Raw genomic sequence first — 27,812 nt, 5'->3', positions numbered from 1 at the left:
ACGGGCGGACCTCCAGCTGCAGCGCCCCCTAGCGGTTAGGCGGGGGCTCACCCCGGCGGCCTCCGTACAGCGCCGAGCACCGGGCGGGAGGCCCCGGCCCCGGCCCAGGCCCCGGCCCCGGCCGCCCAGCGTCCTCCTTGCAGCCCCGAACCCCCAAGATCAGTTGTAGGAAGAACGAGCCAAGCCAGGTGGACATCAAAATAGTTTTATACAGATTATTGGATCTCGGTATACAGGTAAAAAAAAACCACCCACACAGAGGGCCCCGCTGAGGGCAGAGCCAGGCTTCGCCTCACGCCGCCCCGTCCCGCTTCCAGGGAAAAAGGCGATTCAAGTCCCTTTTAAAAATGTACATTTGAAGGCACAGTGCACGGACCGACACGCTCCAGGGGCAAGCGCCCGCGGGGGACCGGCTCCTCGCCAGAAAGGGCACGGGCGCTCCCACGGGTGGACGGATGGACAGACAGACAGACTGACAGGGAGGGGAAGCCGCTCCTGCCTTCCCCACGCCGGCGACAAACGGGCCCAGCGCTTACTTGCTGGGGCACCGAGCACGGAGCGAGAGCCAGACACCCCACCTGGTCCTGCTGCGGGGAGAAGTCTCACGCGTTTGCAAAACATCTCAAATCCACTCACCTTAAAAATACGCACCTACTCCAAGCTAATTGCAAAATGCACTCTCAGAGGGAAAGGGCCGATTCCTAACAAGACTTATTGCTAGTGGGACAGAGCAAGGCCAGCTCCGTCCGTTACCTGCTGCCAGAGCAAACAAAGCCCAAACAGAGCCCTAAGAGCCATTTGCAAACTCAACTTTTATATAAAACCCCAGCTGTGGCTCTTGTTAAAGCCCTCAGAAGCAGGAAAAGTTCAGAGATGAGGCAGGGCTAACGCTATTGCATGCTGCAGCCCATTACACGTGGCAACAGGTCACAGCCCAGGACCAAATCCCATCCTCTGCTCAGCACGATGAGCTGGGAGCAGGCACAGAGATGGTCATGGCTCCTGCAGAACAGAGGCAACAAGAGCAGCTCTTTCACGCCACAGCCATGTGGGACAGGAGCACGGGGAAGGCTCAGCCTCATCTCCCTGTTCCCAGCATACCTCCCCAGCCAGATCTTATCACATGTTTCATGCAATATAATTCCCTGTGGAACAGGGAAGAAAGTATGCTGGTGTTTATCCCTCCAGGGTGTTTATCCCTCCAGATAGCTGCACAAAATCAGCTGAGATGATGAGCATGACAGCATGCCCACAGGCACGTGGTTCTGGAAGGGCATTTACTGCACACAGAGGGGAGGAACAGCTCCTTCCCAGGTGACGTGGCCCAACAGCCTTCAGCAGGGAATCCACTGCACTGTTCCCCCAGAGGAGACCAGGTCAGAGCCCTGCAGAACAGACCCCATCATACATTTGGGTACAAACACCCCCCCCATAGACACCACGTGCAGGTTTCACTAGTGGGCCTCCCCAGGCTCCTGCAGAACAGATGCCTAAGACGTTGCTGTGCCAGGCTCCTGCACTCCAGAGCTCAGGTCAGTGGGGCAAGAATTAAAAGAGAAAATGAGCAGCAAGAAAATAAGTGCCTATTCCAACCCCAGCCTTCTGCCCAGAAAGCACAGGAACGTCAGAGATGCGTAAAGGCTTTGAAAATCAAACATTTCAGTCATTCTTCCCTTCTGGACATCCCTTCTGTTCCCCACAAATCCCATGTGTCTTAGGGATGCATGCTGTGGCTCCTCTTTCCAACTTCCTGCCAAGTGCTACAAAACAAAATTTGGCTGCTTTTCCCTTCTTCAGCACAGCCATTTAGCCCTTCCTGCACCCAGGCCTCCGCAGCAGCGGACACAACTGCACACACACAAGCAGGTGGAGCTCTTGCTACGTACTTCAGGGACGCTGTAGTAGCAGAACAGAGCCAAGCCAGCAGGCTAATCTGATGCCTACCATCACCAGAGCTTGATGAGAGAGCGTTTCCAAAGTGCTCTGATCACTAAATGGTATTAGGTGGACAATGGCAAATGGTACAGCTTTTCTTCAAAATTTAAGACTGAAGTTGGGCCATGGATACTCCCATGACCTCTCCCTGCTGCTGCAATAATGCTCAAATACAGTGGTCAGATTTCACTGTTTCCTCCTGAATAGTGGTGGACTTGAGCAAAACTGATTAGGTGAAGTCAGTAACTGATTGCTTTTCTACAGTATCCACCACAGGTTATCCATTTGCTTAGAACAACCTCCAGCTGCTCTTTCAGACACTGTGCTGTTGTAATGCTAACATGAGACCCCAAAGGCCAAGTCTACTACACAAACAAAAAGCAACCAGGGGCGATGGGGATAAAGTTTCTTTCTTCCCCAGAAGTCAGGAACAGCAGTACCGCAGAGCTGGCAAGCAACTGAATTTTGTCAGAGTTCACTGAAGCTCTGACATTTGCTCCTTTCTCCAGCTCACATCAAGAATGGATATCATCTCCCCCAGCTTTCAGGATGCGAAGTCACTGCCTGGAACTAGCAACACAGTAGAGGTGCTCCACAACCACTGCAGATCATAGCAGGCCACAGCATCTCATGGTGGGGAAAAGCTCCAAGGGACCAGCTGAGAACCAAGGGCTTTTTTTTTTTTTTTTTTTGTCTTTTTCCAAGGGCTGCTCTGCAGAACATGGAGTGAAGTGAATCTGGCTTCCCCCAAGTACAGAGTGGAAAAAATGAAATCAAAACAGGTAGAGAAACTGCTTTGGAGTGTTGTAACTACAACTCCATGCAGGTCTTGGGGCACTTCCCCACCATCTGCTCACTGTGTTGAGATGCTGGGGAAGTGCTAGGAACTCTGCCGGCCACCCTGTTAAGTTGCCTTTCAAAAAACATCATGTGAACCTCCAGATCTTGACCCAAAATTGTAACAAGCCATGTCCTTAGCCCGAACACAGCCTCCAACACCCATTGATTTGCATGTACATGGGAAGAGAGCAAACCGTAGAGGGAAGTTGGGAGCTGCCACCCACACCTCTGGAGGACACATCCTGCAAGCTAATGTTTCAAAACTGAACCACAGGGATCACCCCCCACCACAGGGTCTGGTCCATGGGAACCTCCTTTGCTGCCGGGGAGGTGTCAGTGTTTGCTGGAGTACAATGTTTCTTCTTCAGTGTCTGTTTCATCCTGGAATTCATGGCTCAGGAGGGACTTCTTTGAGCCAGTGGACATCATGCGGATTTCGTCCTCATAATCGTCATGGTGCTGCCGGAGGCGGTGGAAGCCATCCTTGTGTCTGTTGGACTTAATTGAGCAGACACACCAGATGATACAGGCGGTGAGGACCAGAGCAGACATACTGGCACCTGCCAGAGAGAAGACATTAAAGTTAATGCCATGTTCCCCTACCCCAGAGGCTCCTAGGCTTGCCACCATCTCTCTTCCCTTCTACAGTCACAACCACTTTCCTCACTTCACTGTGACCCTAATTCTTCCTCCTAGGCCATGGAAGACACACCATGCAAGAGAGCTGCTCCCAGAGCAGGACTACACTAGCTTTCTGTGCTTGCAATCTAGGATAGGATCATTGAGTTTCTCTGCAGACCACTGGGTATAAACTCTAGGCTCCCCAGCAGCTGCCACCTCAACAACAACAAAAAAAATTAATAAAATAAATCTCTTAATGCTTACCTGGTGCCACACCCCTCAAAGAAATCTTGGGGAAGAAGCAAGATCTCCCAGCTCTATGCACAAACATGCTCTCCCCATTCTAGGCATCTCAAAGTCTATTCTGGACCCTTCAGACCCCTGCAACATTCTCTACTTCTTTCTTCCCTCCTTCCCTCCCTCCTGCTAGCCCAGCATCACCAGATCCAAGGGTTGTTGGACCAGTTTGCAAGGACAAGCACGCGTTCAGAAGGGAAAGCAGGAGATGGCTTAAGTCTGCAGGCTACTTTTCCAGTTCAGTGAAAAGAAGGGTCATTGTCAGCATGAACTTGTACAGAAAGCAAAGCTCAAAAGCTTTAATCAAAAGTGTCACTTTACCTGCAACAGTTACAACCAGCTCCCTTGGCAGACCAAATATCCTGTTTTCGGTATCAAATACAATGAACACAGAGCTGGGTGCATCATGACGTACAAAGACCTGCAGAGGAAAGATATGAGAGCTCAGACTGTCTCAAAGCCTGCACCTCTGTTAGGTGTCCAGACAAAAGAGATACTTGCTGACCAGGGCAGGACCGGGCAGATGCCAAAGACAAGTGCAATGGAAAGAAAAGCTACTGCCCAAAACAACCCTGCTATGCTGGGAAATTCTTCCCCATCCATTATATGAAGGCAGAAAACAGCTACCCTGGGCACATAATCAGCAGCTAAACACAGCCAGCTAGGCAGAGCCCAAACAGGGATGCCTTTATATGACAGGGAGTGGGGGAAAGATCTCGGATACGGACATTCACGTACCTTGACATGTTTTTGCTGGTACCCGTCAGCTATCGCATTGATGTTATGCAAACCTGGAGCCAACAGCACATGGAAATAGCCACCTTCTTTAGTATAAACCCTCAAGCCTTCATTAAGAACAATGGTAGCTTTAGAAATTGCCTTGCCACTCTTGTCTTGGACAAACCCATGGACTCCCTTATGAACCTGAAATAAAGCATTTCAAACACTTGAAGTTCAGATCCAAGCACACGGCACATTTGTAACTAAAATAGGATCTAACCTTCCCCTCAAAATACAGCCCATTCTCCATTCTTGACCCCCCTAATAAATAAAAGTGCACAATACTGCAAGGACTGCTTAAGCCCATCGTGAGGCAACACAGCACAGATGTTTACCTCTCATGTCAATGCATTTCCTGGTCACTTGCTGCCTCTGTTCAATCCATTCTTCATACAGTCCAAACTATGACTGTTTGTAATTACACAGCACCAACAAAAACACAAAGACCCTCCATACTGCTCTCTTCCTCTCCCCCTCCCCACCCGTCCCACTACCTTCACTCCTTGCCAGAAATTCCTCCCACAGACTGTGGCTCACCTCCACAAGCATGCTAAGGAGAGATTTCCTGTGGTCTGCCCACAGGCCAGGAAGCTGTCCAGCACTTGGGAAGTAACAGCAGCTGGTATAAACAGTGATCTCAGGACAGTGACCAAACGTAACACTGAAATCCTGCAAAAATCAAAACCACAGTTACAAGAGAAGAGGTGGTATTTAAAAAGCTTTGCAAAGTGCAGCTTGAGGTGGGGAAATTTTGCCCAGACATCAGAACAAATACGCTTTTTAATGCTTGTTTAGTAGAGCTGCAAAGCCTTGTGCCGTGATGAAGTACCTTCATACTTCCCAAGTGACTGTGCCATTCAGAGCCACGGATCACACCTCCAGGAATATTTTCATCTGTGAGAGCAAGAACACAGCTGTCAGACAGATCTGCTCCTAGCAGTGTCTAGCACAAGCTGACAGGGGGGTCTAAAGGATTCAACCAAACATACCTGACTTATTTGGACAGCCTGGCTGGCCCAAATGCATCAGCGGATGGTTGTTTGCATACAGAGATGCCAAATGCTTCAGAGTTTCTTTGTTCTCCACTACAAAGAGAAAAGTGAGACTTAGAGTGCAACTCCTGTTCACTGGAGGGGCAGATTCCCATTCGAGTCCCACAATCCTGTATTAAACAGTGACACACATTGTTTCAGGGACATTCCAGATATTGTCTAACACTGAGGGGTGGTATCAAAAGCAGACTTTGTACTGGCTTTGGCAGAAGAAAGGTTGAAATACTGTTGTAGGAATGGAAATGGTAAGTGTTCTGATCCCTAGCTAAATCCTGCGAGGTTTTATAGCTTTACTTAACAGACTGGCTACTCCACACACAAAGGGCTGAACACAAAAGGAGGCTACAGAACACCACCAGCGCAAAAAGCTCTTACACCATGCAGTCACATGAACTTCTGCAAAGACAGCCCGAGGGTAACTGTACGTGCAAGGCCCTGGAGGAGTTAGTCATACCTGTCTGTGCTGGTTTATCATACGGGTAAGTGACAAGCAGAGATCCTCCATCTAGCGCAACAGAGAGGCTGAAATCCTGCTTCAATATCAAATTCTCTATGATGGCTTTGGTCTCAGGCTCTCGTGTCCCCGAGTACCGGGAGTAATTGCCTGTAAATCAGAACAACAAATAGAAAAGGGAATTGATAACAGTTTCCTCTGCTATTTGAGAGGCCAGCAGAAGTACATTCTTTGTTTATGTCTGAAATTAAGTCTGCTGCATGTATTAAAAGGTATTTGTTAGATCTCGGCAGATGCACCTGACAGATCAAATAAACCACCTAGTTCACACTACCCATGGGAGGAATTCATCTGCAAAGCTAAACAAATGTGACACGTCACTATTTCCCAAGCTATTTACTTTTGTGATATAGAAGGTATTTCATGTGTGTTTGCTCTCCTCAATGTCACCAAATGGACATTTTCTTAAGAAAGCATTTGGGATGATCCCAGCCAAACCTGGCCAGAGAGAACACTTTGTCCCCAGGAAGGGTGGGCATAGCACTGATACAGTGCTACACATATAGTAGGCAGTTACATGGAAAACAGAAAAGCATGAAAAAAGGAGACTGTTTCTGGGGAGCACAAACAGAGGGTATTTTTCAGAAATCCAGGGCTGAAAGAAATCAGTTAACAGGAAAAATACATTAGGTGTCATCCGACCTCCAGACTATTCCTAAAGAACTCCGCTTTGTCTTTTCCTTGCAAATAAAAGATTGCAAATCACCATCTGTAAAGGGGATCCAAGCTTTGGAAGCCTCCCAGCAGCTGTGCTGCCTGAGCTCCAGGGCAGGAGTACTGCTCTCTTTACAGGTAGACCCTGTAACCAAACAAATACACCCAATCCTAGAGCAGCTAGCAGGAGACTTCTACAGCAGCCTGCATTTCTACAGGGACACTACACATCGCTTTGCTTTAGTTTGCTTTACTTGCGAAGTCTGTGTCCAGATCTCTGCCATGAGCATTAGTCTGGCCTATCTTCGATGTGCAGCCTCTCTCCTGCGCTATCTCACGTCCGTCTGGATTCAAGGAAGGCACAATCACAATCCGTGTTCGGTCAATCAGCTGAACAAAAGGAGAAGAAACAGTACATAAAGCGCAATTAGTAAGGTTCATTCTCTGTACACCTCATTTGCCTAGGAACTGCAGTTAGAGGTTCCCACTCGCCCCATGGATCTCACAACACCTCCCCATTATGCACAGGATCACTGCAAGCCACAAGCCAGTGTTAACAAGGCAAGTCTCTCCCAATGAGCACTGTCTTCTCAGGATATAGCTGGAAGGCTCCAAGACAGGCCCTTGCATTGGCTCCTCACCTTTGTAACAGCAGTATTCTTCTTGTAGTTCATGCAAAGAAATTCTGCCAGTGCCAGGAGCAGCTCTGTACCAACGGGAGCGTTTCCGTGAATACCAGCAACAAAGCGGATCTTTGGCTCCTCAGGCTCAGACTGGTTGGGCTTGTTGGAGATTTCAAGGGACCAGAGCTGACGGAACTCAACGCTCTGACCCAAACTGCCAAGAGATGAGAAACCAGAGCGTCAGCTCAGGAAGAGAGCGCACCTCTAGCCTGACCTTAAGGAGAAATCCCGGTGTGGAAAGGAACTGCTGCCAACCTCCATGAGGAGGCTGCAAAGACAAGTGACACACAAAATACAACCACATCATGAGAGATTTGCAGCAGCACCAAACAGAAGTCACTATGAACATCAGTTTGAACACAAGCATCTGTGTAAGATTATATCCAGGTCCAGATGTACAGGACACCCAAAGCTCCATATATCTCTACATAGCCTATGACATCACGATAAATGTGGAACTGCTAAATGCTTCTGTGCTTCCAATATTGGGGGGGGGAGGGTTGGTTTGGTGGGGTTTTTTTTCCCTTCAGAGCATGATACATCTGGACATCAAACTAATTTATAAAGCACCCGGTGTAGAGGACAAAAGCAGGCCTATTTCCAGTAATGCAGAAGTTGTTGCTACAGTCATGCCATTAAGTTAGCAAACTGAATGCAAGCAAAGCAGGGAACACAATCGGGGCTGATGCAACTGGAAGGACAATAGAGGCTACAGATCAGAAAAGCAGCCTTGGCACCAGCAGGGACAGCACATGAGCATGTTGTGCCTGGTAACAACAAGCAAATGAGGTCCTGGGACAAAGAGATTTGTGCTTTCTGAAGCTGACAGAGGGTAAGCACTACAGGTCACACAGAAAAGCAGAGGACTGCAGCAGCTGGCCTCCTGCAGGAGGGCAGAGACCTTGGCTCAGGGCAAGCTAACTCCAACATGTCTCGCACTACTGAATTAAAATCTGAAGGCAGACCATCAAAACAGGCCATCTGAGATTTGTAAGTCAAATTTGATCACTTTTGCTGGGAACTCTTTAGCAGGGTGGATGTCAGAAAGGATTTGGAAAAGGGAGGAAATGGAGACCATGGAACAGAGGTATTGGCAGAAGCTTGGCATACCAGTGCTGGGAATATTGCCAGTCCCAGGCACCCCTGGGGAACTGACGGCACCCTAGGTTTAAGTCAATAAAATGACATCTCAGGAAAAAGCACATGGATGCATTTGCGAGTCCCTGCAGATAATGCAATGCCACCATGCCCTTACACACGGGCCTCCCTTGAACTTGAGGACCACAGGGAAGGGGAGGGACAAGCTCCCCATCTCTGCGCTGCGTTCATGGCTCATCGTTTCACTACTTCCCTACCACAGGCTGCTGCTCAGGGAGGAGCTGAGCACTGCTGCTTTGAGTTTTTACCTGGTGAGATTTGTGATTTGTGGGTAGTTCAGATTGAGGCCTCGGAGGAACTCAGAGAGGTCCTTGTAAGGGCGGTATCGATAAGGAGAGACATCCCCTGAGGAGGTAAGCAGGAGTCGCTCCAGGCCATTCTCAGCAGAGAGATCTTTGATCAGGGTCTCAAACTCCTTCTCACTGGGGTCGCTGGTGTCTGGGGTGTTCAAGACCGGCACCTTCCCCTCCTCCACTTTGATGTCTGTCCGTGAAAGAGTGAAGTTGACCTGCACCCCACCTTTGCTGCCAACTTCCACCATCTTAGTCACTGGATCATACCTGCCCAGGGAAGAGAAGGCACAAGGAAACATCAGGCATTTGAGACCTCACACAACTAGCCATCCCCCTTCCTGACTAGACACTCACACGGGACTGCTACTGCTCCCCAGCCAAAAGTGAGAAGCATAGAAATGAAGAGCAAGAACACTTCAAAGGGACATGGGAGTGGTAGGAGGACAGGCAGCAGCTCAGGGCCCAACATGGCAGTGAGCTGCTTTTGGCTCAGGTGTTACAGGGTTACGTGGCAGACTGGCAGGACAACAAGTCAGGCTGCTTTAACACAGAGGTTTTGGCAGTGGTTGAAGTGATGAAGTCATTTCTGTGGGCAGCTGCCTGCAAGGGAATTTCCCCTAGAGACACTAAGTTATCAACTCCTTCCCCACACCACCTCCAAACAAGGAAAGACTTGGATTATACACCAGTGCCAGGTGCGCAGTCTTTGACACCAGGGTAGCATCACATTGCTAACTCTGCACAGGCCAGAGGGTAGGAGATAACACCCATGCCTACATCTGCCGTAGGCAGAGGCAATGGAACTACTCCTGACTGGGAAGTCAGTCATGCAGCTGTTTGCTCCTTGTGCCACGGCTTGCTCACCCTCGGGCAGACGCTGTGATTTTGTACGTCCCCTGGACCAAGAGGCGCCAGTAGTCTCCATCCTTGTAGGTGGTCACCGGGTGGTTGATGTCCGCAACGCTGATGGTGGCGTTGAGAATGCCCCTTCCGTCCATCGCATCCAGCACAAATCCCCAGACGCCGCGGCGAACCTGTGCACAGACCCGGAGCGCTGCTGAGTGCCAGCCCTCGCTCTGCCTCCCACCCCACACATCGCTGCGGGAGTGCAGACACCCAGATCCCACCAGCTCCCAGCCCAGGAGGTTCAGCATTCCCAGAGGAGCAACGTGTTCCAAAGGGGTTCAGGTTAGACTCGCCAGTAGCTGGCGTGGACAAAGATCAATTGTTTGGCTCAGGGTGCCACCACAGCACTGTTTGCTCCACGTCTTTGTTTTCATGCCCCAGATACGCTGCACTACCACCAGCCCTGGACTCAGATGGGAACAACACTTAAAGACCACTCCAGTAGTGGTAAATAACAAGGCCACACCTGCATCACCTGGCTGCTGTTTCCATACAGATGTCTGGTATGTTGAGAAGGAGCGGAGAGGAGTCGTCGAGACGGGTTCTGATGGGAATGATTTCTGTGGAGCAGGTACCCAGTCTAACCAGGAAGCAGCACTCCCTTCAGCCTGCAGACTAGCCAGTTCATTCTGGCACATCTAATGTAAACCCCAGAGGCAGCTCACACAATTGCTTGGGGTCAAAGTGTCTCACCTGTTTCATGAACTGGAGGAGAGATCGACGATTCTGCTCCCAGTACTTTGGCAGCTCCTCAGCTTTTGGATATTTCACGCAGCCCAGCTCAATGGTCACTTCAAAGCAGTTCGTATTTAAGTAATTCCAGTCTTGCATCCCACCTACAACAGGAATGTAAAAAAAGTTTTGACAAGGTCTCCTGAAGGCGATTGTACCAAAGCTCAAAAAAAAAAAAAAAAAAAAAAAAAAAAAAAAATCAGATAGTAGAGAAAGATGAAGTACAAACTACAGCATGCATTTTATAGCTGAAGAGAGAAGGCTTTTACGCAGGGCAACGTTCAAGCTTCAAAGGGATGCCGAAATAGCAGACAAATAACCATCCTTCTTGTAAATACCTTTCATGCTAATATACTGCTGTAAAATTTTATGAAACCATTTTCCTAATAGCCAGAAAAACTACCCTATAAATTCCTTCCCCCAGGAATAACTTTATCTGGGTACATTATTTAAGAGGTTATAAAAGAAACCTGAGTCCCAGTAATCTGGGCTGACCAATGTAGAGTTTGCAATTGATCAGGCTAAATTCTTTAAGCTGCACGTGCGTTAACTTGGAGGTACACAATGCAAGAGACTTAGGGTCTACTTTACCTGGAACGTTGTACCACTTAGCCCCATTAGTGATGCCATGTGGGAAGTACTCAGTGGGGTACATATCCTTACAAGGGCTTCCCTGATACATCTTTGTATTTTCCTAAAAAAAAAAAAGATACAACATGTGAAGCTGAGCCTGCACTCTACAGCCACTGGCACTTTTGTTCTAACGTTAGTCACACACTTGGGGTTACCAAACACAGACATTCATGTAGACACGTATTTGTATGGCTGCAACACAAACAGACTGCACCCACAGCCAACCCTAACCCATAGACATCCTCGCTCTCCTCCCGGCCCGTGTACAGCATTTTCTACCACCGTTCAGTGTGTTGGCCCCTGTGCCTGCACAGAGCGCTCCTCCTACAGCACCTGCAGACAGAACATGCTGGACATCCACTCACGGAACGAGAGCTTCCCGCAGGACCCTTCTGCTGTGCCTGCAACACCAGGTGCTCACAGTACCTGTGCCCTCCTCTACCAGCCACTCAGGAGATTCCCGACAGCATCAGGAGTTAACCCAGCAGGATGTGCCTGTTTTCCAGTTAGAGCTTTACCTTGGAGTAGGAAAGCGCCAGCTGCTGAAACACAGCGTCGTCTGGGGATTTACTGTATATGGCTATTCCTTGTTCATCATCATCAAAGGGGTAATTAACCACCAGAGAACCTGCAGGGGAAACAAGCTTTGACTCGTACTTGCACGCTTTCCAACTCATCCCTCAGCCTAATATGGGAAGTTTTTCTTTTTCTCCAAAGAGTCTTCCGTTTCTCAAGACTCGGCATTAAACAAAGTATTAAGCCAGTGGCTAGAAGAGACAACAAAAGCACAGGAAGAGATAAGACCGCACCCAGCTGGGAAGGTGAACCCAAGCCACGACACATCAAAGGTTTGGCTCCTACATGTGGAAGGGATGAGCACAGACTCATAATGATCGTTTTCACGGAGGACGGAAAGCAAGGGGAGGAATTTCCTAGAACATGCATGGTGCCCTTGGCCCAACCACTGTAGTTTTTCAGCCTTCTGGAGTTTATTGTGAGCACCGACAGATTATAACATCTTTGGCTTACTGAAGCTTTCTCTAAGCAAGTTGTACTAATAGCACCGTGGAACCCCAGGCACCACCGCTGCTGGAGAACTGCCAGCTCCCTCGTACCCACACATGGTACTTCTGCACTACAAAATTAAACATGCTAGCACAAGGCAACCACCTGCGAGTTACCACAGCTACAAGCTTGCAGACAAACTGTCTAGGGAATAAGCTGTAATACAGAGACTTAATTTAGATCACTCCAAAAAGATAATTAAATTACAGCAAATTTCATAGTTCTGCCATGCGATTCAAGGCAGGGAACCCTCAGGATTACAATGTGTTCCCTTCACTTTATAAATACTATGAAGCCTTTAACAGCCGCAGCACTATATCACATTCCCAGACCCAGCTGCTGAGCAACCGCTGACAAGAGAGTCCGTCCCCATCTCCCAGCGGGCAGGGTGCTAGCTACTCCCCAATCCATGTGCTCCCTTCAGAGAAGTGGTTGGGATCCTCCCAGCAGCCTCTTCAACTCCCTACAAATGTGCTTGGGGACACGGTTTTCACCCTCTGTTTCTGGCTTCTGATCCATCTTCCAGCAGCATGAACAAAAGGGTTGATTTACTCTTTGTGTAGGCCCTTTGCAAATGGCTTTACCCCCATTGCAGGAACCTGGCTGCCTTTGCCCCTGCCATTTCACAGCAATGCCAAGGGCAGAGAGCTCTCTGCAAGAGCTCCAGTTCACACCTAGAATGCTACAGAGATACCCCTGCAAACTCCCATCCCTCAAACCTCAGCGCAAAGGAAGGAGCTCGATTTGGCTGCCATACCTCCGTGCAGGTTTGCTGAGAGCACAAATGGGTAATTCTTTAACCAGGTCATGACAGCAAGAGTTTCTGGCTGCAGAGGGTCTGCCACATGGAAGAACTGATCTGGGAAGTTCCGGTTCAGGTCGTAGTTCTTGCTGTTGTTTCTGCCAACGGTACCTCCTCTGTCTCCTGAAAATTAAACACATGTTCAAGCTTGCACCCTATGCAAGCTCCCACTTCAGTGCAGAGGCTTCATCCTCTTACTACAGAGCTTACAGTTATCAACTCACGGAAAACAGCAGAAAGCACAACAGTGCTGGCTCCCTACACCCTAGAGTGATGGGACCCCCACACTTTCCTTCAGCGACAGGTCTGCTCTGCGCACAGAGGCGTCCGGGGGCCCTTTCAGCAGGTGTTTGCACAGGCTCTCAGTGCCAGCCAGACCACAGCGAGCAGAAAGGCAGCGAACCATGAACAATCCCAGCAGCCGGATGTCACGACCGCAGAAACCTCAGAGCTCACCTTCTGAAACCAGCCGGACAAGTTCTTTGTTAAACCCAAGCAGAGCTCTGCTTCCAGAAAATCATTCTGGACGGATTCTGTTCTGCCAATCTGCAAGAGCCATGCAGTTTTAAGGACCTCCTTGAAGGATGTTTTTGCCAATTTCAACATCACGATAAAAGTCTATATTATCCTTGGACAAGTGCTCTGCAGACAGCCTGGCTCCCGCATCACATGTTACTAAGAGCATGGACCAAAGCACAGCAAGTATGAGCTGTGTCAAAGGAATGTCTTTTTTTAAAATAAGCCTTGGGATAGCCACAAACCATAAGGGGACCCAAACAGGGGCAACATATAGCTCTGCCGAAGCATAAGAGCTCTCTCCAACAGCTTCAAGCATCGGTCGGCTGCCCACATCCTGCAGTGCAGGGTCCACCCACTCATCCCACGGCACGCACCAAGTCCCTTCCCAGCCTCCCTGGACGGAGAGCACTTCTGGTCCAGCAAGGCTTCCAGATTTCTCAGAGATGTACCATGAACCCAAAGTATTGTTCTCAGAGCTAGAAACCCCACAGATGTTTCAACACAGACAGCAATACCTTCCTGGGACTTCTCATAGCCATCAGGGTTCATGGACGGCATAATATGGATCCGGGTGCTCTGGACCAGGTCTGTCACTTCAGGATCTGTGCCAAAGTTCTTGCAGAGGTACTCAATGAGGTTCAGGAGAAGCTCTCGCCCCACAACTTCATTCCCATGCATGTTACCGATGTACTTGAACTCCGGCTCACCTGAATACGTAAGGCCACACCAAAGAGACAATTATAACCACTTATATTAAAGCTTGGAGACATCTCACCACCCTGAGCATTGCACTCTCAGGCCTTTCTGCAGGGCCAGAGGGCATTTACCTAAAATTTACCCTTCTGCTTCCACAACACCAAAAAGGACAAACATTGTTTCAGGGAAACCGCCTGGTCCTTCTGTCCCCGGAGCTCCACAACCAGCGTAGATGTCCCCGGCAATGCACTTTAACTCACACTAGCGCCACCCACTGCACCTGGTCTTTTTAGAAAGGATACTGCAAGGAGCAGCTCAGTGTCTCTTCAGACAGTTGCCAGCTCTACGCTCCTTTTTGCTCTGCCCACAGTCTCCCAAAGCAAAGGGTCTGGGACTAGTGCCTCGCTTAAAAGGATTTCCCACATTACCCGCTTCATGGACGCCAGGGTTGTCAGAGATCTCCATGACGTAGAGCTCCCGCAGCTCCACTGACTTGCCCACGGAGTAGAGTCGAGTTATGTTGGGGTACTCGTTGGCATACCGCCGCAGAAAGATCTCCATGTCTGAGAAGTGATGGTGGCGGAAGTCCACAGGTTGGACAGGCTGATGGAGAGAGGTTGGGCTTGGGGCCTCTGCCTGCACCGGGGTGGGCGTGATGGTAGAGACAGGAGCAGGCGTTGCTATGAACTGCGTGACGTTAAGAGCTGGTGGCATTACAGTTGGCTGCAAGGAGAAATCCACTTCTGTGGCAGCTCCCTCCTTCACCTCGATGTTCTCTCTGGTCACTGGTGTGTAACTGTGAAAAACACAGCTGGCTTCAGGAAGGAGGCTCTGCAGAACAGAGGCGAAAACCCCCTGCAGCCTCTCCACCATTCCAGCCTACTCCTCCCAGCCTGAACGCACTGGGATGTTAACGACTACATGAGATTCACCAGTGAACAAGCTGACAGGACTCATCCCGCTGCCACCGGACCCAGCTACGCTGCTGTCCGTGCTGTGTCAGAGGCACAAGTTCTTCTTTACAGACTCACCGGGGAAGAAGCCACAGGCATATCACAGGGCTAGCCTAGGGGCAAGCTACACATTCACACCCAGCCTTGAGACAACACAAACTCTTACTGGAGCAACCCTACTCCACTTTCTACCTTTGCCCAAAAAGTAAGATGCAAGTTGATACAAGCAATCAAACAAAGGTGACAGAAATGCTGTGCACCCAACAGCACCCCGCTGCAGCAGGGCATGGGGTGAACAAACACAGCTGCAGTTCTAAGCTGGAGCCATTTACCGCTGCAGCTTCCAGCCAAGCCCCTTAAATACACAAGATGCTTTGGAGGAAGAAATCAAGTGAAGGAACACGAGCAGTTGGCAGTGTGCATGCAGGCTGCCACAGAGACATTACCCCATTACAACTGCGGTCACGTTGTAGGTCCCAGGCACAAGCAGTCGGTGGTAATCACCAAATTTGCCTGCTGTGATGTTATGAGCAATACCAGCAACAACAATGATCGCGTTCTCCAGGCCAGCTCCAGTGACTGCATCCCTGACAAAGCCTTTCACACCAATGTGGACCTGAGGAAAACAATGCAAGAGCCTGGCTGAAGACAGGAAACATCAAGGGAACTGTGTCCTCACCCAGCAATACCCCCCTGCCCTTCCCCAAATGCAACAGAGCAGGACAGCTGCCAGGCAAAGACATTCAAGGGCCCATGATTCAGACAGCGCTTGGCCAGATGGCAAGGACAGGAATTCAAGCATGCACTAGGAAGGCAGCAAGATCTCAGAATTTATCCTCCCTAACAAACCCTCTAATTTATCAACATGGGCACACAACAATATGAACATAGCAGGGTTACACACCATACTGAGGGACAAAAGGCAGCTGCCTCCCTTTCCAGCCTAAACTGTCACCTACTCAACTCATACACTGGGCATCTGGAGACAGCCTGGCAGAGGATTCTGCAAGCCAAGGTCTCAGCAGTGTTGGTGCTTTTGAAAATCACTGGAGGTTCACAGCAGTGAGGCTACAGATACTCTGCATTACTTAGTGAGATCTGCACTGACCAATCCCTCTAACACAACCCCACGAGACCCCTCTCAGCAGAGCTCTGCTATCGTGGAGGATGTGGGAACTGTGGCAGAACCACAGATATACACAGCAGCTTTGTAGCCACCAATCTCTGCGCAGCAACTGCAGCAAACAAAGCCACAAGAGCAACTGCACACAGTGCGCTCAGCCCACCACGGACACGTGGGTTTCACAGCTGCTGTCCCCATTCCCCATCCCAGCCCACACTACCTTCTCAATGAAAGCAAGGAGAGAGTCCCGGTTGTTCTCCCACTCCTGCTGAAGCTCGGAGGTCGGCGGATATTTGCAGCAGGACAGCTCCAATGTGATCTCAAAGCAGTTGGCCCACACATAGTTGTAATCCTGCATCCCACCTAAGAAAATAAGGCAGAGACATGTCCCAAGAGCAACGCACAGACATCCCGCCACGGGACACACATTTTTCCTTGTCCTTCAGCCCCCCACAGCATCTCACCATGACGCTGCCCTAGCTCCAGAGTGAACAACCTAAGGAGGAAAGTCAGATCAGATCATTGTGAGAGCCTGTGCTGGGGAAGATTGAGCTCCATTTCTCCCAGTAACCAGCATGCTGGCCATTCAAATCAGCCACAGACATTTCAAAGATGACAGTCCCTTCAGTCTCACTGCTCTGTCAGCTGAACTCAGCAGCAGAGCACTTGGAAATTCATATGGATTCACTCTATTGTGAAGACATTTTCCAGACACTACAAATCCAGCGTGCCAGGGCAGACACACCAAGGTTTGAACGCTACTGCTGCCAAGTCCTTCACTATGTGTTCCAAGGTACCTTTAGATTTGTGAGGTCTTCCTGCAAGAGAAGTTACTCCACCCAAATAAGCTTCAGGCCTCTGATACAAAAGAACACACCAGACTATCAACCCAGGAGGTGGCAGCTCGAATCTGCATGCAGAAATCGGTTTCAAGGACCACACAGCTCTTCTACCAAAAAACTCTTAGCAAAACTCCAGATGAGAAGAATGCTCCCCCTTCTCTACTTCCTCAGCTGCTCTTTTCCTCCAACTCCTTATCTGAAGGTCTCCATTTACTTGATATTTAGAGCAGCTCTAGCAGAAAGCCTGACAAGGTCTGACGTGGTGACAGCATGCAGTGAACTGCAGCAAGTCACCTTCAGGAAACTCTCCTCTTGATTTGGGAGGCCAGTGATGCCTCCTTCACCACTGAGGACTCCTGTGACCCTACAGCAGCCAGGTCCTGCAAGAGGAGAACAGGACACAGACTTGTCCACCTGAGAAACTCGAACTGGGAAACTTGCTCTTTTCTCTGAGACCTCCAGCCAAGTCACCAGCCTCCTCCCACATTTCTTCTTTAAGGCAACACACTCAAATCAATTTAAGGATGTTGCAGCACCTGGGGACAGCTTGCTAGCTTAGTGTTAAACCAGCACCAGAAAACAGGAGTGCGTTTCCCAGTATTAAGCTCATCTTGCTATTCTTGCCCTTCAGAGAAACCACAGGCACTGCTATGAATTGAAAAGGTCACCTTGTTCCAGCAAGTGTCCTGACCCCATTTGCTGAAGCTTACATTCAACCCTCAGCAAGCAAACCTGTTTCTCAAACAAGAATGAATCATGTACCAGGACTTGAGGTCCGCAGGTATCAACACTCATGATCAGGAGCTCAGAATTCAGCATGCTGCTGAAGGCTGCAAATGTTCAGCCCTCTAAACATTCATGGGAGCTTTCAACAGTAAAAAGGACATTCCAAAAACACCACAAGTCTGTGAAACAGGTTTCAGAGTCAAATCCCACCACATGACTGTAGCCAGATGTCATGGCCACATGAGAGGATCGTTTCCACCACCACCAAATCAGGCAGTTGTTTCAGCATGGAAAACACACCACGCTAAGTTTTATGCATACTGATGATATCTTCTGGGTGCACAACCTTATTCAGTTACAATCCAGGCAGACTGGCACGCCATGGCCTTGGCCACCACTTCCTAGACAGTTCCATCCCAACCTGCACAACAGCACCTGGGACCGCTCAGCCCAGAGACCCCTGCGCACCGACTGAATGACTCCCACTGGGGTCAGAGGGACCCAGGGGCGCAGGCAGTGGGTCTCTTCCAGATGAGTTGAGGAAGTCAAACTGGCTCTCAGAAGCCCATCTGTCACAGAACAGCTATACATTTGCTCTGCAGGAGACAGATGCAAACTTCAGGAGGAATGAAAGCAGAAGACAGCCTGTGGCACTTGTCATGGCACCAGCCTGCAGGACCCCAGCAGGCAAGTCTGTAAGAAATGCATAATTTGCACTCCCAGCCTTTGCTTTGCCCACCAAAGTGCTACATTTGTGCTATGCTAATAAACCTCACTTGCTTTGTCTGAGCAGTTTTCTAGTCATTCACAAGCGAGGGAACCTCCAGGGTGCTGGCCAATTAACCAGCCAGAATGGATCAATACCACGGTGCAAATGCACTACCTGGCATTTGCAGAGGCTGTGTTAATGCACGGCCCGGAAAAGCTATCAGCAGCACTCTACCCAGCAGAGGAGACTTATAATAAACGTGGTGGCTGTAAGCATTCACTGTCCCAAAAGGTCAGGGACTGCATCTCTGAATTCAATAGCCCCACTGCACTCAGGTAAAGCAGAGATGGACTGACAGCATAAAGTAGGATTTAGAAGAACAGACCCCTGGGAAGATGTGCGGGACGGTACCACAACAAAGATGTCCCAGTTCCTCTCAATTCTTCTGGGAGCCTGCTGCTAAGGGAACACGAAACTTCTATTGTAACAAATCAAACGTCACTTGCTGCCAGAAAAAGCATTGCAGCTTGTGCATGGGCTGAGATCAAAACAGGAAAGAGACTTTTCTGTCCAGCACAAGGGGCCAAAAAGTGTTGGAGGACTTTAAAACTCTCAAACTCAGTTCAAGAGGTTAGAGGAACAAGGCCTGCAAATCTGATACGTAGTTCTATTCAGCTCCTGTTACCAGGCTCCAAAAAGTAACCCACAGCGGGCTGCTCTCTCACCAGTAAACACCATGCAGAGTGAAACAATTTGCCAGCCTATAACCATCTGTTCATAGCAGGACGCTAATGCATTTGAAAACATCCATACGTAAACCAGAGCCATTATGAAGCATATTTAGTGCTTCATCTGCCATTCAAGCAAATTTAGGACAGATGCTCACCCATAGTAGAGCAGCAATGGACTAAATTAGAGCTTGCTACATCAATTTTGGTAAAAATGTCTCTTCGAGAAAGTAGTCCATTACATGCTTGAAAATTTGGATTGTATCGGCTGCACATATTTGGCCTTCACACGGCCCGGCTGCAGAGCAGGACAGTTATTTTTACAGCATATGGAATGAGTTATTTTTCCACATACCATCTGCACAGCCTCTCCTGGCTACGCAGAAGATCTGGAGGTGTAAAGAGAAACCTGCACACAGCCTACCATTAGCAGAGCACTACATTCACGGAGCAGAGCAGAAAAAGCACACCCAAGGCAGAGGACTGTCAAGATTGCAATGCTTCTACTCTACCTATCTGTTTGGGTAATATCTAGGATAACTTGCTGGATTTATTCCAGCATTTTTTTTAATCACAGGGTGTCTTTTAGCCCACACTCCATAAAGCTTCAGCCTCCCAATGAAGCATCATACCTATTTCACCGGTGAGGAAAGCAAAGCAAAAGCAAGCAGCTTACAGTCCCAACAAGTGACTGCTCTCTCTTGCTCTGTCCCACTCCTTGAGCATCAGGACTGCACTTCAGGGAAGGATCCCAGACCTCTTGCAGCACAAGTGCCGCAGAGTTCACGCTGACAAGCATGCCTCTGCTCCCTGCCAAGCTCAAACCAGGCAGCCAAGTAGGAGAATGCAGCTCTCTATAGAGTCAAGCCCGGGGATCCAGATACCATAAATACACCCCGTGCCAAGAGAAGCCTTCCAGGCCAGCCAGGAAGGACTCTATTTTCAAACTGTTCTATGCAGAAACCTCTCTAATTCCAGGTCTTGCTGGAACAGACATTAGGAGATAAGAGACCTGCAGCTAAGTTAAAGCAGAGAAATAGTCGTGTCTGCTCTGCAGAGAGAGCAGATGGCACAAAGCAAGCTAGAGACATGATTAAATACGTGGCACAGGTCACTTACTCTGTGGACAGAACCATTTGTCTCGTAGCATGAGACCGGGTGAGCACCAGCACCAAACAGGCAGAGGAATGTTTTGGTCTATTAGTCTGCAATCATTAAAACTCAGAGGAGGTGAGGTCTGAGCCTCCAGCTCCAGCAGCTCCATCACACAGCCCAGAGCAGCACAGCCCTGCAGCCTTCTCGGGGCTCTCTCGAAGAGGAGGGCAGGGTCTTCCTAAGAGCTGCACCATCACAGCACCACCCAGCAGCTCACGTTAGATCTGAAAAAAGGCATCACACCCTCGAACCATCAAGCCAATACTTTTCTCAAGAAGAAAGAAAGAATTGCAATAAGAATTTTATGAAAACACGTACAAACACATAAGGGCAGCTAATCGTGCATATCCCAGAAAGACATGGCTGAAAACTTCTACGAGAGCTCACGCGCAACTGCCTTCTGCCATGCCCAGGAAACAGAGGCCACGACAGTGATGCCATAAGCACCCACTGTTCTCAGCACTCATTTTAACTGCTCTGAGTTTGACACCACTAAAAGCCGTTCAGAAGCTCAGTGTGGCTAGTAACCACAGTCAAAACAACCTAGTAAGCACACATGTAACCTAAATCAACTTCCAACCTGAGAAGTGCCTTCTGGTAGACACCAGAAGCACCTCAAACACTTGGACATCAGAGAGTCAAACTAGCAAGGAAAAAAAACTCTTAGGAAGGGACTGCAAATAATAACATGACCTTCCAAGGCTGCCCACAAAATACCCTATCAAACTTTACGTTGAATTCAGTTTCTGAACTGGGCTCTTCACAAAATAAAGGCAAGCACGTTCCTCCCGCAGACTAAGACTTAAGCGGTTTCTTAACCGCTTTCCAAGCATCATCTGGACCATACACCCGACCAGACTTGCATGCATTTACTTGATCTGAACCAGCCTCTCGGTAGTTAAAACCCCCAGAGGTTAAAAAGGAAGGAAGAGCAAGAGCATGTAAAACAGAGATAGCCTCTAAAAAGCAACGCAGTTACAAACGTGCTTATCTATAGCAGCTGGAATGCAGAAGCAGAATTCAGCTGCCTGGCAGAGAGCCATCTTTCTCTGTGCACACTTGACCTTAACAATTACTCCAATGGTTTATACTTGCCACCTCGGTTTGACTCGCATAAGAGGTTGTTTGCAAACTCAAATGAAAGTTAATGGGGTCTGGCACCAGCATAAACCTGAACTGGTAACTCCGGGACAATGAATCCCATGGCAGTTTGCTTTCCAGCATGTTTGATTTCACATGATAAAACGTGGCAGGAAAATTTCCACCTGTTGAGACTTTATGTTCTCATTTCTGTTTTTCCTGGCTTTAGTTCACTTGGAGCCTGCAGTCTCTCCTGGCACAACCTGATCCAGAGGCCAGAAGTGTGTGCCCTGCATCGTTCACAGAACTCTGTGCTCTGGTTCTCTCTAGAGCTCAGCCCAGGGAGCTCCTGCAGAGTACTGGGATTTCCCCAGCCTCATTTTACCACACATTTAAATTCTGCAATCACTGGGAAAGGCCTCCTGATCCGAGTATGAGCCTCAACAGTCCTTGGCACGGAGCTGAACGAATCAGATGACTCAACAGAGCCACCGTGGTGGTTTTGCTACTTCTGTCACACACTGCCTACAACTGACTCCCCTTTGCCTGCTCTTCATCCACCACTAAAAATAAACGTTAACACCTACAATCCCTGAAGGGACACAGTAACTTCACACAACATCAAAATACACGCGTACTGGCCTCTGCGGTATCTGTTAGTTCACCCGTGCTCTCCCCTGGATCTCAGCTCCTGTGGGTTACACTTTACATGAACTCCTCAGCCTGGGACATGCTCCAAGGGCTGCCATCACCCTCCACATGTGCATCTTTAACAGCAACGAGAGGTAAATTACTGCTTAGGGGAGAGACCATACAGGTGCCCAGCAGCTCCTGTCTTCAACCTCAGTAATGCTCCATTCTGAGAGTTAGTGCCGGTACACCCTCCCTGTAATCTCTGCCCACGAATTGCCTACAGCCATCAGCGCTGAGCCCAAGATTGCGGCTTGTCACAGTGAAAGAGTTTATTTCTGCAGAGGCTGAATGCTGGAGGCTATTGGACATAATATAGGCCACAGCAATGGCAGCACAGAGCAAACTGGTCTCAGTTCACACCTTGCCATTTCCTGCGAAAGGAAAGTAGGTGAAACCTCTGCTCTGCTCACTGGCAAGACAAAGGCAGCCTCAAAGGCTCACACACCAGCGCCGCAGCCACTAGCCAGGTGTCCCACATCCTAGCAGGAGGATGAAGACGTTAACCCTGCAGTGAAAAACGCTGCTCACTGCGGGCAGGGGAACACAAGCCCAAAGCTCTGGAACCACCCTCCCTTCAGAGAACGCCCATCCCACTTCATTACAAGGGCAGAAAACATTAGAGCTGCCGCTAACAAACTTCCCGGCTGAGGTATTTGCTGGTAACGACTGTCACCAGAACAAGGCGGCACAAATCATCCAGGATATCCTGTTCCCCCATAAGCAAATTCAACAGACTACACAAACCTTTCTCCTGCTGGACTTTTCACAGCAGCAGAGTGAACCTTGAGCCAGCAAACACCAGGGCTGGTGTGCTCTACAGGGTGGAGGGAAGCAGATAGGTGCTAGAGAAAGAGATAAAACTGCATCTTATTTGAACATGACATGTTATTTGATCAGTGAAATCCTGGGGAATGATTCAGCCACCGCTGAAATCAAGACTTCCTCTTCCAGCACAGAGGTGATGTGTTCAGGCCCAGTAATAGATCCCTCTCCCTCCTTCCCAAGCAAGGTGGATGCAGGGTTAAGACAGGAGTCAGCTCTGAAGCCTATGTTTTGGAAAGACACCGTCTTAGTAGAATTTGTTAAGCTGTAAGCTCTGAAGGATAAACAACATTCAATGTCACTGCTTGCTCAGCATTACCACCTTCATCCCTCAGCCCTAGCATGAGGGAAAGCAGAGCAGTCCAGGCGCAGCAAAGAAACACAACTTCTTCAGATCATTTATGCAAATTTTTTGTTGTGTCCTCACCACAGAAGTTTCTGCACGGTCTGGCAAGGCCACGGTTGTACAACATCCGCTGAGGGGGCATGGCAATGGTGTAACTTCTTCTAATGACATGGCCAAGATTTCTCTTTCTGCCAGCCCACACAGCCTTTTCCACAAGAGCATCTCATCACAAAATCTGTCATTTAAATCCCATTTACAGCAAAACCAACGCACGCAGAGCAGCCCACTGCGTGGCTGAGCCAGGCCAGCCACCTCCACACAAGCAGAGTGTGCACCAGGAGATAATTTGCTTATATTCAGATCACCTCCAACACAGCTGCCTAATGGAGTGATTAGGAGCTCTCCTAGAAGCCCCAGCAAACTGAATTTCAGATCCCTTCTACATCCTGCCACGCTGGTGGATAAGAACAGGCTGTGCTGGTTGTCACCCTCTGCACAGGTCTAACAGCAGAGCAGTTCATGGAAAAGCTGCCTACCCCACTTCCAGCGAGAGCAGCTAGCTTAGCTCAGACCACGCATTTAAGTTTTACGTAGTTTTACAGCAGACTGTTCTATAATCATTTACAAAATTACAAGTTTGGAGGTTAAAAAAAAATCACGGAATACTGGCATTGGTTTAATACCTTTAATACTCCATCTAGAGACCTAATGACGGTTCACTTGGCAAACAAAGCCTCCCACAAGCAGGATAACTCTCCGGCATCTAACAGGGTCAGGAAGAATTCTCCAGTTTGCTGCGATCTCTTCCCTATGAACATCTCCCAAGCTGTGATTCATCAAGCACTTACTGGTGTGCCCGTGATGCCACCTCCCTTCATTTCAAGCTGCTAGAACACATTCAAAGTTAAAAATATCACTTCCCCCACCATCCTTTCCTCTGTGATAATCACCACTGGTTTGGATGTCAGTTCTCACCGGGAGCAATAAACTCTTTCTACAAGACACTCTGTTAGGTGAGCTAGCAGTTAGAGCGATTCACCAGCACAGCTTACCTTCTACATCATACCACTGGGCACCATTTGTGATACCATCTTGGAAGGTTTCTCCCTCCTCGCCAGGGCAGTTGGGTTTGCCAGTTCTCATTATGGGGTGATGTGACGCGTAAGCTTTTGCCAAATATTTGAACACTTCGTCATCAGCTGATTTACTGTAGACTCCTGTGGGCTTATGTGTGGGAGAGTCATCATAGGGATAGCTTGCAACCACTGAGCCACCATGAAGATTGCCAGAGAGCAGAAACCTGGGGTTGGGAAGGAGAAGAAGAAAAAGAAGAAAGAGTCATACTGGAACAATTTCAACAGGAAGGTGGCTACAGCTGCCCAACCAGTTATTCTGCTGCCTTCCCACCCAAACTGTGTTCTCAAGAGCCTCCAAACTCTATTTGGGATCAATGAGGCAAAATGCGCCCACTGGACAAGGTGCCCAGCAGTAACACCAGTTTGGAAGAGGAAGCGATCAGACCCTGCTCCATCAGCCCTGTGCTGGGAGAACGCCTGTGGAGCTGCTGCTACACCAAGGTTACGTTAACAGATATGCACTCGTCCAACACTGAGTCAGCTACTGCTGGACAAAAAGATACACGGTCCTGGGAGATGTATCCCCTCATATTAACGGCAGCCTCCAACACAGCAAGCAGGATTGTCAGAGGGTCTGAACAGTGTCCGAGTGGGAGCACGTTGGAGACGTCGGCAGATTTTTGCAATAAACCATTTCTCAGGACTGGTTTATTCACTCCCCAAACTGACATCTGGCATGACTGGAGATGAAACAAGTTTCTTGCTGCAGCCTAAGACAAAGCCCTCAAACTCCATGACAGACAAGCAGTGCCCTGCACATAAAGCGATGTACACGGCTCTTTGTCAAGCTTTGAGCAACGCCTGGTAGGTACAACAGAACTGACTTGCACAAAAAAAAACCTGGAAGTGTGACAGAGCCGTTAAAATCCCAAGTCAGAAAATATAGCATGGCATGACCTGTATCACACTTTAATTCAATCACGGGCAGCATAAGCATTTCAATGAATCCCAAAGGTAATTGTCTCTGCTCTTCCTCTTTCCACCAAATACAGCACTGAGGGAAAAAGCGCTCTCCTCCTCATTCGGTCAAATGGGATTTAGTTCCTGAGCAGAGGTAACGTGACCAAGACCTTTGCCTTGCTTAAAATAGTGCACACGAATTGCATTACACGCGCTCTCTCTTTTTTTAATCAAACAGTTCTGTTTACCCATTCATTTTTCTATCAGTAGTTATGTTAGTCTAACAATTGTACCAGCATTAACTGGTGCTGCCAGGCAGAGAGATGCACAAAGCACCGTGTTCTTCCTGTTTCACCCTGGCTTACATGCAAATCCCACCTCAAACACTCACTCAAAAAAAAAAAAAAAGCCCAAGGTATTTTCAAAATTATATTAAGAACGCGCATTAGTTTCCCTAGTAACTAATTTTGAGTTGAACCAAGTCTGGAGGGATTTCAATGCAAACTGCTGCATCAGAGCTGTCCTAAAGGATCCTTAGGACAAGCAATTACTGGTGCAGTTAATGAAATTCCTCTAGAGCAATAATCCCCATGGGCAACACCATCCACCACATTTTAATAAAGATAGTTTGTCCAAGCAAATTTTCTTCCCTAAAACTGAGCAAACATTATATAATGCTAAACGTTGTGTGTGTTGGTTGGATCCAACCAAGAGCCCTACAGTGCACTGCGGCCGTCAGCCAGCCCCTCTCTGTTTCTCTCTCTATCCCCGTTTTGGGAAGAGGGCCACAGTTTGTTTCAGTGCATCGCTCGTATCTGATCAGACTTTGCATTCTGGCTTTCTCTGCTCAACTTCACGCGGTTGGCTGCACTGACCTTAGTGGTTTGGACCTTCCACAGTTCTCTAAAGAAGAGCACAGAGCAAATGAAGAGACGGTGCCCAGTCTGGCCACTGCGCTTTCTGGGGCTGCCCCAGGCCCCAAACCGGAGCCGGGCTTCAAAGGTGCCATCTCCCCTCCCAGACTGCCCCGCTCTGGGCACAGAAGCTTCCCACCATCCACCCCCTTGGAAGGCGAGAGCCTAACGGGTCAGGGTGGGTGCTTAAGGCTCAGCCCTGCACGCTTCGACAGGAGGACAGATGGGGAAGAGGGCTGCAGGAACAGGGCCTGTATTTGGAAATGCTGCTGCACAGAGCGTTATTGCTAAATCCAGGGAATTTTCCATAAAACACAAAGTCAGGGGGGAAGCCCTGCTTGACGTGACTCTTTGTTAACGTGTTTGTACACAGACCAGCTACGCACTTAACCCCAAATATTTTAAGCATCCCACAGCTCATGGCAAAAGCCTTATCACCCCCAACAGCAAGACCTGCAGAGAGGCTCAAGACAAAGCGGACAAGAAGTTTCCAGCTTGCGGGCTCCTGGAGAAGGGAAACACGTGGATGACCACGGAGACCAGGAAGGCCTGGCCACGTTGAGGGCACGGGCTGTGCCCAGCGGGGCTCCTTCGCAGGTGCCCGGCAAACCACAGCCACCGAACCGATCTCCCGCACACGCTACCCAGTACGAGGGTTAGCCGGGTCGCTGGGCGCAGGATTGGCCCCAGCTGCCATAAAGGGCCAACCCAGTGCAGGAGGCAGGCCGGGGAGAAACAGGTGGAGAAACGGCTTGGGGTCTTTTCCCCCCGGCAAGCCCTGCTAGGAAGCGCTGGGAAAGGCTGAAAGCAGGCTGAAGCCCCCAGGGAGCGGAGCCGAGGGTCTCGGGCCGGGCGATCCGGTCCGGTCCGCACTCACTTGTTGCGGCGCATCCAGCCGATGAGGGCTCGCACCTCGGGCACGGGCTCCAGGTCGGGTTCGGCGGCCCCGAACTGGTCGGGGAAGCTGCGGTTGAGGTCGCGGCCGCGGCTGTTCTCCCGGCCGCCCTCCGCTCCGCCGCCGCCGCAGTCGCCCTCGCGGGCGCGCTCGAAGCCGTCGGGGTTGAGGCTGGGCAGCAGGTAGAGGTCGGTGGTGTTGAGCAGGCGGCCGATGCGCTCCTCGCCGCCGGCCCAGCCCCGCACCAGCTCCTGGGCCAGGCGGAGCAGCAGCGGCCGCGCCAGCGGCTCGTCCCCGTGCATGTTCCCCACCAGCTTCACCTGCGGCCGGCCGGGCAGGGCCGAACCGCCGGGCTCCTCGCCGGCCCGTTCCGGTCCCAGCCCCGCCGTCAGGCGCAGCACCCACAGCTGCCGTCCCTCCACCGACTGGCCGATGCTGAAGAGCCGCGCCAGGCCCGGGGGGGCCGCGGCCGCCAGCGCCCGCAGCGCCTCGCCCAGCTCGGCCGAGTGCAGGTACCGCAGCGCCTCGCCGGGCGCCGCCGCCTCCGCTTTCTTGATGTGGGCAGCGCGGGCCGGGCCCGGCAGCAAGGCGCAGAGGAGCAGGAGCGGCG

The 27,812-nt window shown here is 49.8% G+C and overlaps 1 protein-coding gene across 1 annotated transcript; it reads right to left on the bottom strand.

The window, feature by feature from the left end:
• Positions 1-230: 230 nt before the first annotated feature.
• On the bottom strand, positions 231-27,760 carry CPD (carboxypeptidase D). Its single transcript, XM_010573687.1, has 21 exons — positions 27,185-27,760; positions 24,410-24,657; positions 16,477-16,619; positions 15,580-15,749; positions 14,609-14,976; positions 14,000-14,191; positions 12,921-13,088; positions 11,617-11,726; positions 11,057-11,159; positions 10,427-10,569; positions 9,692-9,861; positions 8,783-9,094; positions 7,335-7,530; positions 6,948-7,083; positions 5,980-6,129; positions 5,463-5,558; positions 5,303-5,367; positions 5,011-5,142; positions 4,432-4,617; positions 4,015-4,114; positions 231-3,335 (listed from the first exon to the last, which is right to left on the bottom strand). The coding sequence occupies exons 1-21, from the start codon at positions 27,502-27,504 to the stop codon at positions 3,109-3,111; spliced, it is 3,735 nt and encodes a 1,244-aa protein (XP_010571989.1). The 5' UTR covers positions 27,505-27,760; the 3' UTR covers positions 231-3,108.
• Positions 27,761-27,812: the final 52 nt, after the last annotated feature.

The sequence above is a fragment of the Haliaeetus leucocephalus genome, unplaced genomic scaffold (assembly GCF_000737465.1).
Source record: "Haliaeetus leucocephalus isolate CR32 unplaced genomic scaffold, Haliaeetus_leucocephalus-4.0 Scaffold395, whole genome shotgun sequence".
Taxonomy (NCBI): domain Eukaryota; kingdom Metazoa; phylum Chordata; class Aves; order Accipitriformes; family Accipitridae; genus Haliaeetus; species Haliaeetus leucocephalus.
The sequence above is the reverse complement of the archived record's forward strand: the minus strand, read 5'-3'. Positions and strand labels throughout refer to the sequence as shown.

Excerpts from the sequence above, each read along its gene's own strand:
- CPD (XM_010573687.1), bottom strand. The coding sequence starts at position 27,504 with ATGCACGGGGACGAGCCGCTGGCGCGGCCGCTGCTGCTCCGCCTGGCC. Across the intron at positions 16,620-24,409 it reads CCAGTGGTATGATGTAGAAG|GTGGGATGCAGGATTACAAC; the intron begins GTAAGCTGTGCT and ends TTATTTTCTTAG. Across the intron at positions 5,143-5,302 it reads GTCACTTGGGAAGTATGAAG|GATTTCAGTGTTACGTTTGG; the intron begins GTACTTCATCAC and ends TGATTTTTGCAG.